The 18,415-nt window shown below is 38.9% G+C and overlaps 2 protein-coding genes and 1 pseudogene across 2 annotated transcripts; 2 read left to right on the top strand and 1 right to left on the bottom strand.

Annotated features, from left to right (window-relative positions):
• Positions 1–136: 136 nt before the first annotated feature.
• Positions 137–1,945, bottom strand: LOC121773420 (annotated as a pseudogene).
• A 6,572-nt stretch (positions 1,946–8,517) lies between these two features.
• On the top strand, positions 8,518–8,796 carry LOC121775362. The gene has a single exon (XM_042172439.1). The coding sequence runs from the start codon at positions 8,518–8,520 to the stop codon at positions 8,794–8,796; it is 279 nt and encodes a 92-aa protein (XP_042028373.1).
• A 3,507-nt stretch (positions 8,797–12,303) lies between these two features.
• On the top strand, positions 12,304–14,510 carry LOC121775361. The gene is made up of 2 exons (XM_042172438.1): positions 12,304–12,597; positions 13,968–14,510. The coding sequence occupies exons 1-2, from the start codon at positions 12,304–12,306 to the stop codon at positions 14,508–14,510; spliced, it is 837 nt and encodes a 278-aa protein (XP_042028372.1).
• The last annotated feature ends 3,905 nt before the right edge of the window (positions 14,511–18,415 follow it).

The following is an 18,415-nucleotide window of genomic DNA, read 5'->3' as shown; positions in this document are numbered from 1 at the left end:
ATAATCTCACCATTATTATACAATATATCTATGCACAAAATTCTACTCTTGTATGAAATAAATACATTAATCAGTTGGAAATTGAAAACATAATCTGGTGGCAGGGTGTATAGTATAACTATGAAAACCAAATATCTTATCTGAAAAGTAGAAGTCAAGGGTAAGTATTTCTTCAAATATCTAAAAGTAGAGTTTTGATCAATCTCCACAATCCAACAATCAAAATACAATTCAGGCAATTAAAATCATATCAAATAAACATAGGAGATTAACAAACAAATAATAACTTGTAGACTCCACAGTACTATCTTTTAAATCATCCAACCAGATTAGCCTACACCTTCTTTGATAAACGTTTTATAACCATATCAAATATTACACTATCTTTACCTTCCCTTCGTAGAGGTTCACTCAACTCCGAAATAGTGGTGAAACTAAGTGTGCATCCCCCTCTTGCATTCATCTCTTTCAATACAATAATCACATCGTCCATCTTGTTCTGTCTGAGAAGGCCTTGAACAAAAACATTGTACGTCAAACTATGGGGCAAGCAACCTTGGTTCACCATTTGTGTCATCATATCCTTAGCCTCTCCCATCCGTCCTTTTTCGCAAAGTGCAGCAATAAGGACATTATATGTTACAACATTAGGCAAGCAGCCTTTGTTCGCCATTTGCGTCATCAAACCCTTAGCTTCTTCTATCTGCCCTTTTTCGCAAAATGCACGGATAAGAATTGTATGTGTTAGGCTCCAAATTTTTGGAAGGAAGATCGTCAAACACATCCTTTGCTCGTTTGAGTTTATCATCTTTGCACAATCCTTCAATGAGGATACTGTAAGTTACTATATCCGGAATGGTGCCTTTGTTTTCCATGGTAAGCAACATGGAAAACGCTTCATCAATACGAAGAGCATTGCACAAACCATGGAGCAAGACACTGTATGTCACTCTATTAGGACACACAGGTAGAGCTTCCGCCTCCATCTCACTGAATAACTTAAAGCCATCTTCACATCGGCCTTCACGAAATAAGGCCTCAAGCATTGTGTTATAAGAAACCACGTCGTGCTCTAACCCTTTAGCAGAGGTAAAAAAATGACTATGTTGTAAGCATACACATCCGGTTGGAGAATAGTTGGAGAGCCTCGTCGACTTTTCCATCTTTGCACAGACCATAAATGACTATGTTGTAAGCATACACATCCGGTTTGCAGCTTCCATTTCCCATTCTACTAAGCAGTTCAAGTGCCTTGAGAGTACCTCTGGCTTTGCATAACCCATTAATCATCGTATTACACGTACGTTCATCGGGATTGCACAGCTGCTCTGCAGACAACTTCAGCACTAACTTTGCAGCCTCTGGGATCCTTCCGACCTATACAAGCCCTTTGCGGGCAGTGTTAAAAGTGACCACATCAGGCTCGTACCCACGCTTGAAGGAACTGCCTAAAATAGCAAACCCAAAATCAGGTCTTTTAAGTCGACAGAAGCAGTCGATCGCAATACTCAAGGTGAAGTGATTTACGGGAGAACCCCTTTGAAGCATTTTGTCGACCAGGTGAAGGGCAAGTGCGTATTGCTGCGTCTTGACGACTGCAGTCAATAACTTGGTGAAATCAATAACAGAAGGGGGCGGATTCATTCTCAACATATCCCGGAATTGATCAATGGCATCATCGGGATCACGTATGCGGCTGAAATGGAATTTGGGATAGGCGGAAAAACATCTAATTTGGTGGCTGGTGCTTGGAAATGAGTGAAAATGTAGGGGTTTAAACGAACAATTTGACAAGGTGAAGATCTGGGTTGAACTGAAAGGCATGATGCTTACCTCTCTCTCTTTCTGGATTGGAATTTAGGGGATTCTTGGCTCGTAGTATTATGCAAGTTGCATAGCTATACCTCCATTAATTTTGAAAATTTGTACAAGTGTTTAATTAATTTTATATTGAAATTATAATACAAAAATATTAGTATTAGTAATAATTCATTGTGGGCCTAGGCCTAATAAAAAGAATTAAGTATTTTTAGAACAAACTCACGTTCTTATAAATAACTCTACATTCCATAGTAGTTTAGTTCTCTAGCATTATGAACTATATTAAAAGATGTCCATAAATTTAATTTACACAAAGGAAAACCCACAATCCATTGATATCTTAGTTTCATTTTTCTAATCGAAATTGTCTCGAGCTTCGTTATCAAGAATTTTCCAATTTTTAGCATCTTAAATATCAAAATAAAGGATAATATATACAAATATTGTGGATATCACATCTTCTATTTCCCCTGGAACTTTTCCTCCCCTTCTGCACTGAAGCCGGCTCCCTACGTCGGATCCATGGTCTGCGCGCATGTGAGTTCATTTTTCTCATGAAATAACAATTATATGTCTATTTTAAGTTAGTCGCAAAAATCTACTTCTACCTTTTAAACAACAATTGTATCAAGAGCCCATTTTTATGATTTTCTTAACCCATTTTTCATTTTCACATCCATATATTTATTCAGGTCTCCTTTATATGGATGTCAGGTAAATTGTAGAACAGTGACAACATGAATTTCTAACCATTCACAATATCTTAAAAAATAAATGATAGACAAACAATTTACTATTAAATAGTAAAAAGTCGATATATAAGACGTTTTATCCTTTGACTAGCTTCCAACGTGGAAGTTTTCTAATAATTTGAGTCAGTCAGGGGATTGCTGTCACTAATTGTCTAATTCCAGTAGAGTGGATAAACATTGCCAATAAAAATTAAATTAAATTAAATGTCATAATTATTTTCCTAATTGATTAACATAATAGAAATGCGAAGCCACGGTGGGAGCCGCGTTCAAATCTAAATCAATCAAAGTGCCACATAGATTCTAGATTCCATGCCTCTTGGCTTTTCACACGGAGCCGGCTAGAGTGAGCTGAGCCGTGGCTCATGGTCTTATTTCTAGATTACTAAGCTATTTTATTAATTAATCTTATCTTATGAGGCTTATAATTATTGTGGCAGTCATATTACGGAGTAGTATTTGTTAAGCCAAGTCCATGTTATTATCTAAGAAATGATCTTTGTATGACATGCCATAGAAAGGATAGTTGTGTATAAAAAATAGCTACAAACCTCCAATTTTTTATGTAGCTGTCTATTTATCATAAGGAGGGAACGTCTTTTTTATTAAGTCAATTATCCAAATGAACAAATTTAGTAGTTTACGTTTCATAATATCTTTTGAGATCCATCAACTATAAGATAGTATCAACTCAACTACTTTTTAGCTATTTTTAATATTTTTATGATCAAAGTACCCTTAAAGCCATGAAGGGCAATTAAATCTATTTACCCTTTCATTTTCATTAAAGTATGTAATTTGGAATAGTTGATGTACCAAACAAAAGGTTTCATCTAATTTAATTTCAAAATAAAAATATCTTAATGATATTAATATTCTATTACTATTAAGAGCATACGCAGCGGCGGACGTCGGACCGGCGTGCCGGACGTCCGCCATTAGGCGAGCGCGAGGCGAACGCGGCGCTTGCGGACACCGGAGTTCCGCCGATTTCCGACGACGTCCGTCGGGACGTCCGCCATTGCGGGTTCCCGAGGGACGTCCCGGCAGACGTCCTGATTTTTAATTTAAAAAAAAACTCTATATATATGGCTCGTTGAACTTCATTTCATTCGCACCACTTGTTTTAACGAGTTTCTCTCTCTATATTTTCATTTCTTTTAAAGATAAATGGAGCACTACGATAGTGATTCCCCCGTCACGAGCGAGTCACAAACACCGATGTTTCCCGTTAGAGTTGGGAAAAATGCCGGCGGAAGTGCACCGATGTTCGGGATGATGCCCGGAATGACGCCGATGATGCACCAACCCCAAATGGCTGGGATGATGCAGGGGTACTACAATATGTACCCCCCGTGGTGTGCGGGGATGGGTGAGATGATGCCCCAAATGCCCGGGGTGAGTGCCGCGATGAAGGGGATGATGCCCCAAATGCCCGGGATGATGCCGCAAATGCCCGGGATGATGCAGGGCATGCCTGCCGCTGCGGGGGGAGCAGGCAGGGGGTCACCCAATCACCTGGGGACAATGTCTATCGCCCCTACATGGATTTATTGTCGAGTGATTCCCCCCCAGAGTACAGAGTACTCCTCTGGAGACTCAGTTCACAGGCATCGAAACTTTCTCTTTTGAGGAGTTGGGACTATCTCCGGTCAGGGAGTCTCCTACTGAGATGCAACCGGCGGCAGGGAGGACGCAGAAGCAGGGGAGAGGGAAGGGCAAGGGCAAGGGCACTACCTCGTCCTCGCGTGCGGGGAACGAGGGTGGGGCGGGGGCCGAGGGGGTGGGGAAGAAAGCCGGCGGGAGAAAGAGAACCATCTGGAGCATAGGGGAGTGCGTCGCGCTGGCGAAGGCTAGGGTTGATGTAGTCGAGGATCCCTACGTCGGGGCTAACCAGCACATCGACAGAATGTGGTGGCGCATTAGCCAAAGCTACCTCCAATTCAAACCGCCAGGTGGGAAGCCTCACGATGGAGAGCAATGCCGGAAACAGTGGGAGCGGCTGAGAAGGCAGCTCAGCCGATTTACCGGCATCTACCAAAACAACCTCCGCACGACATCAAGCGGCATGTCCGCCGATGATGTGAAGCTTCTGTCTCACCAGCAGTACCCCGACAGTGAATTGAGTTTCGGGGGGTTCAAATATTGGGAGGTCTATCTTATGGTGCAGACTTCCGCCAATTTTAGTGCGGGTGTTGAAGCTGGCTGACCGAAGTAGACGAAGATCAACACCTCCGGGGAGCACAACAGCAGTGCCGGTTCCTACGAACTCCCTGACGCCGAGGCAGAGTTCACGACCCCTCAATCATCTTCCCGCCGCCTTCGCCCAGTTGGGCAAAAGACCGCGATGCGGATGGCTAGGGGAAGCGCCAGCGAGTCCCACCTGAGGTCCAATCGGAATCTCCGTCCCTGCTCACTCCCGAGCTCAACAATCTCGCCCGTGTGCAGCTAACGCAGAGTATCGACACCATGGACAAGTGGTATGCAGAGACTGATCACTTATACAAGATCATGTTGAAGGATGCCATCGACACTATGAGACGCGATTTGGGGATGGCACCTCTGCCCGATAGTATCACCGGGACTGGCGGCGGGGACGATGAGGAGTGAGACGGGGGCTGCATTTGTCGAAGCTTGAGGTTGTTTTTTTTAACTATGTATTTTTTTAGTAATTATGTATGTTTTTTGTTTTAAACAAAGTGGTTGCATTTTCTCCGTATTCGTGTCAAAATTTTAATTCCGTAAATTGTTTAATTTGGTGAATTTGTGAATTTTTATTATTGTGGATGTCCGTCGGGATGTCCGTCATTGTGCAGTGGGATGTCCTTATGACGTGGCTGTGCTAGGGGTGGCACGGTACGGTATACCGCACTCAAAATGTCATATCGCATACCATACCTCAAATTGCGGTATAAGAAAATATCATACCTATACCTTACCGAATTTTTCGGTATACCTCATTGCGGTATACCGCAAAATTTGGTATGATTATTTTCGATATCGTTACCATACCGTCTATGCGGTATACCATACCGTATTGCGGTATACCGTACTTTTACATTATACTGAAATAAGGTATGGCATATCGAGTACGGTATACCAAAATAGTTAGTTTCATACAAAAAAATTTCTATCATAGCCAAATATTTAAAATAAAATTTCACTTATTTAAATAATTTCCAAAAGATTAAAACTACACCATAATCAAATCTATGTAGTAGACTTGATTTGCATCTTTGCATATGTATGTTTGGGGTTGGGGGCGGTTAAACTAAAATATGAAAGTATGGTAAGGGATTTTAACATATTAACTATTTTTTATATAAATTTTAAATACAACATATATATCAAATTTTTGGCAAATATCGTAAATGCGGTATATTGCGGTATACCGCGGCATAGGAAAATCTATACCTTTACCGTACCGATAGATATCGGTACGGTATCATACCATACCGCAACTTGCGGTATGCAAATTAGGTATTTTCGGTATTTTTTCGGTACGATAAGTGCGGTATTTCGGTATTACGGTATATTTTGCCAGCCCTAGGCAGTGCAGTGGGATGTCCTTATGACGTGGCAGGAGGTGTTTTTGGGATGTCCGTCGGGATGTCTGTCGGGACATCCGTCCCACTGTGGATGCTAATTGTTTACGTCTAGTTTTACTTATTTGTAATATTTTAAATCATTGTACTATATTTAATATTAATAGTGAAATAACTTAGGTATATATGTAAAAATTATACTTATACAATATCTGTATATAAAAGTAGTTCAATTTATTAGATGTAATATTAATTTTTCAATCTTAAAGCTATATATAGGAGAATATGTTATTTTTAAGTGCAATACAAAATTGACAATTAAAAATAAATTAAAATTCATTAATATACACAGAATCTTAAATAATTCAAAGAGCTAAGTTTTATTTTACCTACTCTTATGTAGTAATTGTAGTCTAAAAAAATTAGTTGAAATTATCAATAATAAATTTAATAAAAAAGACAATGACATTCTTAGTTGAATATATGATTAATTTAAATCTGATTTTTTAATTAAATAAAAAATTAGTAGTTGCTATCAATTGTTTAATATCACAATTTCACGTCTTAATATTATCATTAGGTCATTTACAACAATATCATGAAAACTGTTCATAGTTCTCATATCTATTCCCTTGACTATTCATGAATCATATTTTTTCTACTTTATTAAATTTTTATTTCAATATAGTATATATTATATATTATGATTAACTTAAATTTTCAGTTTAATAAAATTACGAGATTCATTAAAATAAAATATTTATCTTAATTTTATCTAAATAATTGATAATGTAACCATATAAAAGTATTAACAAGCACTAGAAAGTAATATCTTAATATTCAAATAAGGTATGGTATATATTAATAATAATAGTACAAGAAACTATTAAACTTAATTCCAAATAAATTAGAAGAAAGAAGAAAGTGGATGAATAAAGAAAGAAACATACTTTAATGAAAATGAGAGGATAAATAGATTGAATTGTCCTTCATGCCTTAAGGGTATTTTGGTCATAAAAATATTGGAAATAATAAAAAAAAAATAGTTGAATTGATATTAACTTATAGTTGATGGACCTCAAAAGATATTATGAAATGTTACGGACCAAATTTGCCCATTTTGAATAGTTGATGTACTACTAAAAAAGATGTTCTCTGTGCCATAAATCACCGATAAGAGGATGATTGAAATGGGTATATAATAATACAACTTAATTACTAAACATTATGTTAATTGTCAGTCAGCTAGTTACAGCGATATTAATTTATCATTTCAGTTAGTCATGATTGCACTAATCTGAAGGTTATTAAAATTCCCCTGAAAAATCTAGAGAAATTAAAAGTTTTGAGTATTTTGAGACAACTTTTAGTTCATGTACAATATCATAATGTGATGAATTTTCATGTGTGTATTTACTCATTAAAAATGACAACTTCTCATGTTTGTATATACTTATTTAAATAATGTGATGTATCTCAAGAAACCATCGTAACTTTCACCATATATATATAATTTGTGGCTCAAGCCTCAATGATATTAATTCATTCGTAAGAATAGAAAGTCAAACAACAATCAGCAGAAACCACAATATAATTAATAAAAAATGGAAGATAAACTCGAGAAATTAAGACCTCATATATGTCCGTACCTTTGGCTGCTGATATGATTCTTCCAAAGTCAAAAAAATCCCAAAATTCGTTCAACGCAGGCGCTTTGTTAAGCATACTTGATTTTGCACTCCCATTTAAAATAAGTTCATCTATCCGTAATTGAAAAAACTATGTTTGTCTTTACAATATATTATTTATATTTTTTAATAAAATGAAGTTGTATTCTTATAAATTCCTCATCCATTATATAAAAATAAGAATTTTAGAAACTTTTAATATGAAATTGATAAGTAGAAGATAAATCAAAAGAAACGTAATTGAAATTAATATTGCTAATAGATACAAGACAAAAATTTATCAAATATAGAAAAAAACTAGTATATATTTGAAATGTACCAAAATAAAAAGGAGAGTACAATTATGGGAGGGAGAAAGTATTATTCTCATCATCATCAACTAACTGACAAGAACGACCCAATATAATTCCTCAATTGTTATACATTACATAGTTTTCCAAAGTCGGATAAATTGAATTGAATAAAAATTTATGATTTTTAATGTCAATTTTTATAAAAATAAATTCAAATAAAAAAAAGGCAGCCGACATGCATGAAGAGCCGACAACTTAAGCTCAACAAGAAGAGCTGAAGCCAACCCAAAATAGGTGGAGCGGGCCCCACACTTTAAACAACCATCCCCTTCCCTTGCATATATCAATATCACCCTCTCCTTCTCTCTCATTCACCAAAACCGATCTTCCAAAATCCAATAACCAATTCATCATTAATATGGGAAACTGCATAAGGAAAGGATCGTCGACGGAATGGGGCGGCGAAGACTGGGCCTCATTCGGGTCGGGTCGCGACATGGACGAACCCGGGCTGCCCCCGGTTTTGCCTTGTTCCTTGGAGGTGAAGATCAAGATATCAAAGAAGGAGCTTCAGAAGCTGTTGAACGTGGAAGGGATGTCGGTGGAGAAGGTGTTGGCGCAGCTCGTCGCCGGAGAGGAGAATCAGCCGCCGTGGAGGCCGGCTCTTGGTAGTATACCGGAATGTGATGCTGCATGAAATTACTAGTATTTGATTTTGTATAAAAAGTTGTATCTATTGTGTAAAGATTGTAGTTGTAGGTAGGAAGTTGGATACAAGATGATGGGTTCTACTTTTATTTTTTTTGAAGTTTGGATTTTGTAAATTTTGTGGGATAGTGAAAATTGATTTGATTGTTTTGATTCTTTGTTTCTAATTAATATTAAGAACTTTACATGTATTTTTGTTTAGTGCGATCAAAAATACAGTCGAGTGACATGTGACTCGTCCATCCTTAACCAAATGATGAGTCTTTATCTTTAGATATATATCAATCTAAAATCCTTAATATAGCTGGGCCCCCACCCCACAGTGTTTACAATTTACAAATAAGCACATAAATAGTCATCGGTCGATATCCTGTTCTAAAAACAAAAAAATGAAATAAATATTTTAAGTTCACATTCAATTAACACATGGAGCTAGTGACATATGACGATTTTCCGAAAATGATTTACTTGACTTATATATAGAAATGCTTGACACGTTCCAAATGGACTCACGAATCAACTAGAAATTAGTATCAAGGTCCAAAACAATGAGAACAATGACCGTACATGAATTTCACACGCATATATTCATAAAATTCATGCATATATAACTATATGAGATGAATGAACGAGAGCCCTTAATTAGTCAACAATAATAATGAACAATTCGATAACGATAGGTATTAAGAAGATGCAGTTGGTTGTTGGCGTTAATAAATAGAGATACCATCACTTGACAAGTAGGAGACAAAACAACTATATATAGCTTCAAAATATCTTCATATACTTAGAATTCTCACTTCAATTGCAATAATCATTCACCATACAAAAAAAATAAAATCCTTTTTTGTTAGAAATAGAATATGAGAGTCTCAAGATTATGGGAAAGAGTAACTTTAGGGTCTCAAGGGAATATATCATTATTATGGTATAGTCCTAATTTCATAAGTCCCTAGGTACATTTAGTTCTCTAGTTCTATAAATATGAATGTACAATTTATCTCAAACAATTCAAATAAATCACAATGTAGTCTTCAAAGTTCTCTAGTGTCTTTTATTTTCCGCATTTTACTTTTTCAACATGGTATTAGAGCAGGTTCGATCACATGAGTCGATCTCTGTCTCTATATAAAAAAAACAACTTAGCCATATTCTTCTCATACCAGTCGTAAATTCCACCAAATATCCAGCAAATAAACCTACAAAATGCCGAATTTGCCATAGCCCACGAACTGCCCAACCATCCAAATATTCAGCCAAGAAAGCTATAAACCAAAGCACCCTAAAACAAATCCTATAATCTCAAATTATCGAGATATTACCAGTCTAAATTACCGAGTTGGCGAATCATGGAACCAAAAAAAAGGTCTTCTCTGCTGCAGGGAAGGAGAAAGGGAGCTGTTGTCGGAACCGGATGCAGGAAAGGGAGCCGTTGTCGAAAATGCAAGATCGAGAGCGATAGTAGCCCCAATTACAAATCTGATCCAACAAAAACCATCGCAAATTCAACCGCTGAAACTCTGGCTGAGAGGGAGAGGACAGTCCCAGCCAGAAAATTCATCGAGGTGAGAAGATGAAAGGTCAGTGGCCAACCCTGAGAACCACGTCCGGAAAATAAGACTGACTACAACCGAAGAGAAAACAGCAGGAAGAAGGAGTTCACAGTTTGTTTGGCCGAGGGGGAGATGAAGTATCCGACCAAACAATCAGATCTGGCCTAAGAAAGTACAGCCGAAATGGCCATGAGAAGCTTGCCATGACCAACAACAGGGCATTCGGGTAAGGAGACAAAGCAGTTGAAGAATTATCCGGCCGAGGGGGAGAGGTTAACCCCAGCCGGATAATTATTTGAGATGATTGGAGCAGCACCTATGCTAGAGAAGATAGCTTCAAGCAGAAATGGTCCGGAGAAGAAGAAGCAACCGAGAAAGTAGTCTCTGATGTCGGAAGTGCAAGTGTACAACACAAGAGCAGATCCAAAAAATGAAGTCTTTATATTCAATGAATCATCCGAAAGAGAGGGGGAGCACTCCCTTGTCGGATGATACCACCCACCGCCGGAGAAGGTGAATGTATAACGAGTGATAGGCGTAAGGGCGCCTAGATGACTGCTGAGAAGAGAGGAGCGAAAGCAGCCCGTAGAATATGGGCCACCGAGAAGGGCGAGCATATGCGGTCGAGAAAGCTACAAAGCTAAGGGCCGGCGATAGGGCATATGCGGCAAAGCAAGCTATCACCGAGAAGATGCTGGTGGCTGTGAGGAGCCGCGAAGTTTGGCTGTGACTCGTCGAAGATGGCCAGGCCTATTGAGAGAGGAGAAGCTACAGCCGGGACAGGTTGCGAACGTATATAATAGCATACGGCCGAGGGGGATACAGAAGCAACTGCCAAACGACTCATCTCTGAGTCGGAGAGTAGCATCCGACATGATGAGTTATCGCTGATGGGGAACGAGGCTTGGCAGCAACTCATTCTAGAGGAGCCCGCCTGGAAAAGGGAGCAGGTGGTAAAACTAGCATGTCTGGAGAAGATTGAGATGACCGAGATGAGTTGCTGACGGTAGAGGCAACAGAAAGACCACAACGACTGCCGGAGAAGAGTTGGTCAGCAAAAGAAGTCGACAACGGAGGAATGAGAAAAGAAACGTCGAGAGAGCGAGAGCAAAAGCTTGTCGAGATGTCTCTTCGTGCCAAGGGTGAAATTCACGTAAAGAAGAAATATGAGTAATTTTGGGCAAGAAAGCAAAAAAAAGGAAAAGAATATGGGCTCGTTATATTTGAGCGGAATGGGCCAAGAATGGCCTTCCAAAATTAAGCTTTGGGCTGCAAATTAATTCAAGACCAAAGACGAGTGAACTCCCGGACACGAGTTAAAACTCTCTAAGATGGCTCCTTGATACGAGCTAAAACTGTCAACCAAAATTTGAAGAGCTCCTTGACAAGAGTTAAAACTGTCAACGGAAAATTGAAGATCTCCTTGAAACGAGTGTAAACTTTCAATGATGAATGAATAGCTCCTTGATAAGAGCCTAAACTTTCAATGAAGAAAAATGAAAGAGCTCCTTGAAATGAGCCTAAACTTTCAATGAAGAAAAATGAAAAATCTCCTTGAAATGAGCTTAAACTTTCAATGAAAAAAATAACTCCTGAATACGAGTATAAACTATTTATAAAAGTGAAGATCATGCAAGTTAAGTTTCGAAAAACTCGACACTTAACTTGAAGGGGAGTGTTGGAAATAGAATACGAGAGTCTCAAGATTATGGGAAATAGTAACTTTAGGGTCTCAAGGGAATATATCATTATTATGGTAGAGTCCCAAGTTCATAAGTCCATAGGTACATTTAGTTCTCTAGTTCTATAAATATGAATGTACAATGTATCTCAAACAATTCGAATCAATCACAATGTAGTCTTTAAAGTTCTCTAGTGTCTTTTATTTTCCACATTTTACTTTTCAACACTTTTCATTGTCTTTGTGATCACAAAACTGTAAAATGAGAAACACTGAAAAATATGGAAGGTTTTCGAGCTGCAGAGGCGTAGCATTTGAAATCAAGCCGCATGCCGACCTCTTCGCCATTTCGGACCGAAGCCGATTGACTAACCAGTCCCGCAGATCTTGGGGTCAATGGAGGAGCAGCTTCGCTCGGATCATTCCATCCTCCGACCTCATCGAGAGGTCTCTCAGCCGCGAAAGCAGCCATTTCTGCGATTTAGACGACGATGAAGATGAAGATGGAGATGTCGAAACCCTTGCCGACATTGAAGAAAGCAACAAGGAATGTATTGTTAGTAATTCATGTCGTTATCTAATGATAGCAGAAAAAAGACAAAAATTTGAATATCATCTAGATTCATAATATATACAGTATATTGTTTGTTTAGTATTTAAACACGTGCATGCGTTTTAACTAAATCGATGCTGAATTGTTTTTAAAAAAAATAATATTTAAATATTAAATTTTAAAAAATATTAGGTGATATAATTGAGTTTGACAAGTCGACATTATCAATTTTATATTTTATTCTCCCGACCAAATCTGTCTTATAAGTTTGAAAAATTGTCATAATAAATTTAGAAGTTTGAAATTAAGCTAGTTTTGAAAATCTGAGAAAACTAAATAATTGTGATAGATTGATTTTAGAAAATGATATTTATTGAGTTAATTAAGAGAATTGAGGAAATAAAATATGAGAAAAAATAAAGTAGAAATCGAGATATAAATAGTGTGATGTAGTTCTAGAATATAAGACTTGGACGCTAAGCAAATTATATTTTTGGATTTATTTATTTCCTATTTATTATAATTAGTAGAAGGAAAATTTTGAATTGTTTTTCTTTCTACTAAATTAGAATTTTCCTTTCAGTTAGTTGCTTTAAGTTTTATTTTTCCATAAATTTGGATTTCCTTTGCCTATAAAGGCCTCATTATGGAAAATAAATATATTTTCTTATAAAAATCGAAATCAATCACTTTATAGTAGTTATTTAAACAAAAAAAGATATATCAATCGCTTATAATGAATGAAGGTTTTACAATATAAAACTCTCCCTCTTTCCTATCTAATCCCTCTTCTTCGATTAAATCCTAAAGATCGAATGCCAGACATGAACATAGAATGTGGCTAAGAAATTTCCAATACATAGTTCAATTAGAAAGCTAAGAAATTTCTAATTGAACATACTATCATTTTGCAATGTTTATCATACTCTATCGTTCATCTATTGCTCTACGGTACATAAAATATATTGCACTATAAGCTCTTAGCCGCACTGTATTATTTTTTCTGTATTAATTTATTAATTACTACTCCGATGATCCGTCAGTAATTAAGATTATTAAGGTGACGTTCGATTGCCATGACTAATATCATGAGACTATCCATCTAGGATTAAGTTGTGAGATTATTTTAGTTGGAGAGGGGAGACTATGACTAATTATCATTAGACTATCCATCTAGGATTAAGTTGTAGGGTTCAATCTTATGAACCAAACATGATACATATTTAATCATGAGATTTAATCTTGCCAATCGAACACCCCCTAATGATACAAAGCAAGTCGGTAAAAAAAATACCGACGAATTTTGTCATTACAAAATGTTACTAACCAATCAAAATACAATATCTTAATCTAATTCGTAGTATAATTTTCAGGTAAATCCGACCAAACTCCACCTTATCATCTTCTTCCCCCGGTTGGATCATCCTCAATCCGCCACCAAGAAAGAGCCTCCTTCATCGCGCCTCTCCGTGATCCTCCTCGACCAAGGCCTCTTCACCGTTTACAAGCGCCTCTTCGCAGTGTGCTTGGCACTCAACATCACCGCCTTAGTCCTCGCCGCCACCGGAAAATTCCCCTACGCCTCAGACCGCCCCGCCCTCTTCTCAATCGCCAACATCTTCGCCTTGGTCCTATGCTGCAGCGAGGCCGTTTTACGCGTCGTTTTCTGGCTCGCGGTGACCGCTCTAGGCCACCCATGGATCCCCCTCCGCCTCAAACCCATGACCACCGCTCTGCTCCAATCCCTGGTGATTGTGACGAGTAATCCGGAGGGGAGTAGGGATGTGGTTGATGCATGCAAGGCTAATGGGATTGCTACTTTTGGCCCTATTTGGGATTCTTGGATCTCTTTACCCGTGTCGAGTTCAAGTGAGACTATGAATCGCGGAAAGAGGGAGTATGATTTTATAGCGTAATTATATCTAGAGTTCAAGTGAGACTGTGAATCGCGGAAAGAGGGAGTATGATTTTATAGCGTAATTATATCTAGAGTTCAAGTGAGACTGTGAATCGCGGAAAGAGGGAGTATGATTTTATAGCGTTATTATATCTAGAGTTCAAGTGAGACTGTGAATCGCGGAAAGAGGGAGTATGATTTTATATCGTAATTATATCTATATATGTTATGGTTATATCATGAGGATGTGCCGGTTGAATCCTAGCTAATCAACCATTATTAATACAATAATTGTACTTATGGTGTTCGATTTTCTAGATAAAATAATACCAAGATACAATCTAGGATTGAGTTCTGAGATTATTTTATTCATAAGGGGTTAGCTATAACTAATTATCACATGATTATCCATCTAGGATTAAATTGTGGGATTGAATCTCATAAATCAAACACATTACATATTTAATCTGGGATACAATTTTGCAAACTGAACACTCCTCGTTAGCTTAAACATAATTTAGTTGGTAAGATATTTTTTCTATGTGAATATAAATTTGGATTCGAAACAAATGTTATGTATTAGATAATTATACACAATAATTAGTAAAGTTACTTATTTTATTATACCCTTTTAGCGTTTGCTTGCTTGAATGTTGCAAATGAATTCACTACTTTCAGTATCATGCGTATGTCAAGATGACGCATAAACAATTCTGCATACATAATTCAATCGAAAATAATATATTAACTGCACAATAGAATCTGGACCCAATAGTTGGTATTTTTATTGTCTAATTGAACATACATATTTATTATGTCATAAAAGAGAGATTATGAATCTACTAAGCAAGCCCAAAGAGAAATTTAGAAGGCATAAATAGGGGGAAATGTGGGCCTTGGAGTAGTGAAGGATCCATTAAGCAAGCCCAAAGCAATGGTACGGTATGCAGCCTCAGTTAAATGGACCCCACCCCAATTTGCATAACCCTTTGAATTCGCACACACCGTTGATCCAACGTGGCCGCATCTCGCTGAATTATTGAAATTGTAGGGCCCACCTCCTCCGCAGCACGACACTAGCGTCTCTGTAAAACCTAACAAACCATGTGTGTCGCATCGTTATCTAAAGTAAGGCGAAATTCATGATGCAAACACGAATGACAAATTGCACAGACATAGAAACGATAACAATGTGGTTTAAATTCATGCTTCGGATAAGATACTACTAAATAAAAACATAATTTTACACGGCCTGATACCATATAAAGTATAAATTCAATCATTTTCTCTATAACTCCAAATAAAACTACAAATTGAGTTTGGATTTTATGCAACTTACAAAACTAACAATTTCAACAATTTTTTAAATAATAGAAATAAATATATAAAACAAATAATTAATGTTAAACCCGAATTTATGTGAAAATCTTAGATTTGCACTCACCGTAATGCTTGGGAGCATGGAAGAATCTCTTAGCAGCGCCATAGTAATCAGCATAGCTGATTTTTGCATGTGGATATTTTTGCCTCAACTTGTCCAAAGCAATTTTGAGTTGAGAGTTCTTTTGAAATATGATGGATCCGCGAATTTCTGATGTTAGTAATTGCTGGTAGAGAATGAAAACTACGACACAAAGAATTTACGTGGTTCGATTTACTGAAGTAAATCTACGTCCACGGGAAGAAGGGAGGGCAAGATTGTATTGCTTGATCTGTTTTCTACAGCTTACAAATACAAACTTGCTATTTGCTATTTTATCTCTAGAGAGCTTAACCTTCTTCTATCTGATCTAAGTTCTATTTATATCTTGAACTAAGATCGTGGCTTGCATCACCACCCTAAGTCGTGGATGTCGCGTAGGTCATGGCCTAAGATCGTGGATGTAGCGTAGGTCATGGCCTACGATCGTGGCCTGAGTTGACACCACGTGGTAGTGGGTGTGTTGGACATCCTGTATGGGTCCACTAACTCCTTGTTCGGTCGAATACTGAGACCGAACTGCTTTGGTTGCCGATCTGAGAGTAGAGCTTGATGCCGACCTGAGAGCAGAGCTTGATAGGTTGGCTTTTACCGAGCTGTAGGCTGAGGCCGAACTCTTTGGTAATGCCGAACTCATACTCCTGCTTGGGCTTTGGGCTGATGGGCCGTCATTGCTGTTGGGCTTGTTTAGTACGCACCCCATCACTACCCCCCCCGAAAAGCGAAGTGAATCACTTCGGCGAAGCGAGTCACTTCGGCATTCTGGAAAAGGGTACGGGGGAGGCTGAAGTCAGGGGACGTGCCCTGCGCGTGACTGCATTAAATGCGGCATTAAATGCGACAGTAAAATCCGGCCGTCGAATCCTGAAAAGGTGGGATATGAAACGGTGCGATGATTTGAAATCTTTTCCAAATCTGATAAATACCGCCTTTCTTCATCATTTGAACACCTTTGCTATTGGCTTCTTCTGCACTCTCTATCTTTTGCGTGAAAAATTTCCTTCCGCTTTCAAAAATTTCCTCAGGATTTCTTCAAACTTTCAAAGAGTAAGAACCATGTCTGCTTCTTCTTCGTCTGAGTCTGGTAGCGGTAGAATAGGGGGGTAAGGGGTCTTCTAGCCGGAAAGAATCCGGGGAGAAGACCGTAGAGTATTTTCACAGTATCTTGAGTAAGGATACTGTGATATCCCTTTACGAAAAATACTCTTTTCCTGGGGGGAAGGCGGTGGTTCCCGACGATGATCATAGGGCTAACGACCCGCCGGAGGGTTATGCCACCGTTTACGAAGCCTGCTTAGAATGCGGGCTTCGTTTCCCTCTTCCCCCACCTTTTGTAGAGCTTCTTGATTTTTTTCAACTCCCTTTAGGTCAGGTGACTCCGAATTCTTGGAGGCACTTGTCGGCTTTTGCTGCCGAACTCCGTAGGTTAGATAAGGATCTGTCTCTGCGGGCAATCCTTAATTTTTTCCAATTTAAAAGGAAGGGATCTTGGTTTTACTTGATCCCCTTACAGCCTTTTAGGGCATTCTGCAAAACCAAGTGGCCGAAATGGCAAAACCGCTTCTTTTTTTATAATAGGACAGCGGCTCCGGGCTTCCCCTGGAGAGGGCCGAAGTCCGTGATTCCTCACCCTCGGTTAGAACCATTGGCCGAGCTCGATGACGAGCTCAACAAGATTCCCATAGTTAGGAAACAATACACGGAGTCTGAGCTCGTCAAGGGCGACGTCGTGTTCGACATCTCGTCTTCGGACGAAGAGGCCGAGGGTGAGGATTTCTCTTTACCTTTATGTTCTACTGCTTTAACGAAGAAAACTAACCTTGCTTTCTTGCTTTTTGGCAGTGTTCATGCTGAACAAGGCTACCCGAAAATCTTCGGAGCCCAAGGAGCCGGAGAGGCCGAAAACCACCAGCTCGGCGTCTGATGCCGAGAGGACTCCGAAAAGGCAAAAAACCTCTTCGGATCCGAAGAAGCCGGAGTCAACTTCGGCAAAGGGGAGGGGGAAGGCCCAGAAGCCCCCGAGAGCGCCAGAGAAAGACGTGGTCTTGGCGCCTCCTTCGGAACATATCTGTGAGCCGTTTTTATGGCCCACGGACTTCGCCGAGGTGAATTCTCTTCTTGATTTTCTGGCCTTGCTTTTTTCCTGTATTTTTTGTGGTCCCTTTGTTGACTTTTTTATATTCATTTTCAGAGGAACGATATGCTCTCCAAGCTCGTTGCCGTCGAACTCTCCAAAGCGTCCAATGACTATGCTGAGATGCAGAGGAAGTTGGCGGCTGCTTGTCATCGGGCCGAACAGGCTGAGGCTAACTTTGAGAAGGCCAGAGCTGCTAGGATTTCGGCCCAGGATGAGGCTCAGTTTGCCAAAAACCAGCTCGTCATCCAGCGGGAGCAGACGAAACGGAGGGACGCTGCTGCCGTGGTTGCCCAAGGGGAGGCTCTCC

This window comes from Salvia splendens, chromosome 17, assembly GCF_004379255.2.
Source record: "Salvia splendens isolate huo1 chromosome 17, SspV2, whole genome shotgun sequence".
Classification (NCBI taxonomy): Eukaryota; Viridiplantae; Streptophyta; class Magnoliopsida; order Lamiales; family Lamiaceae; genus Salvia; species Salvia splendens.
This window is presented reverse-complemented; position numbering and strand designations above follow the sequence as displayed.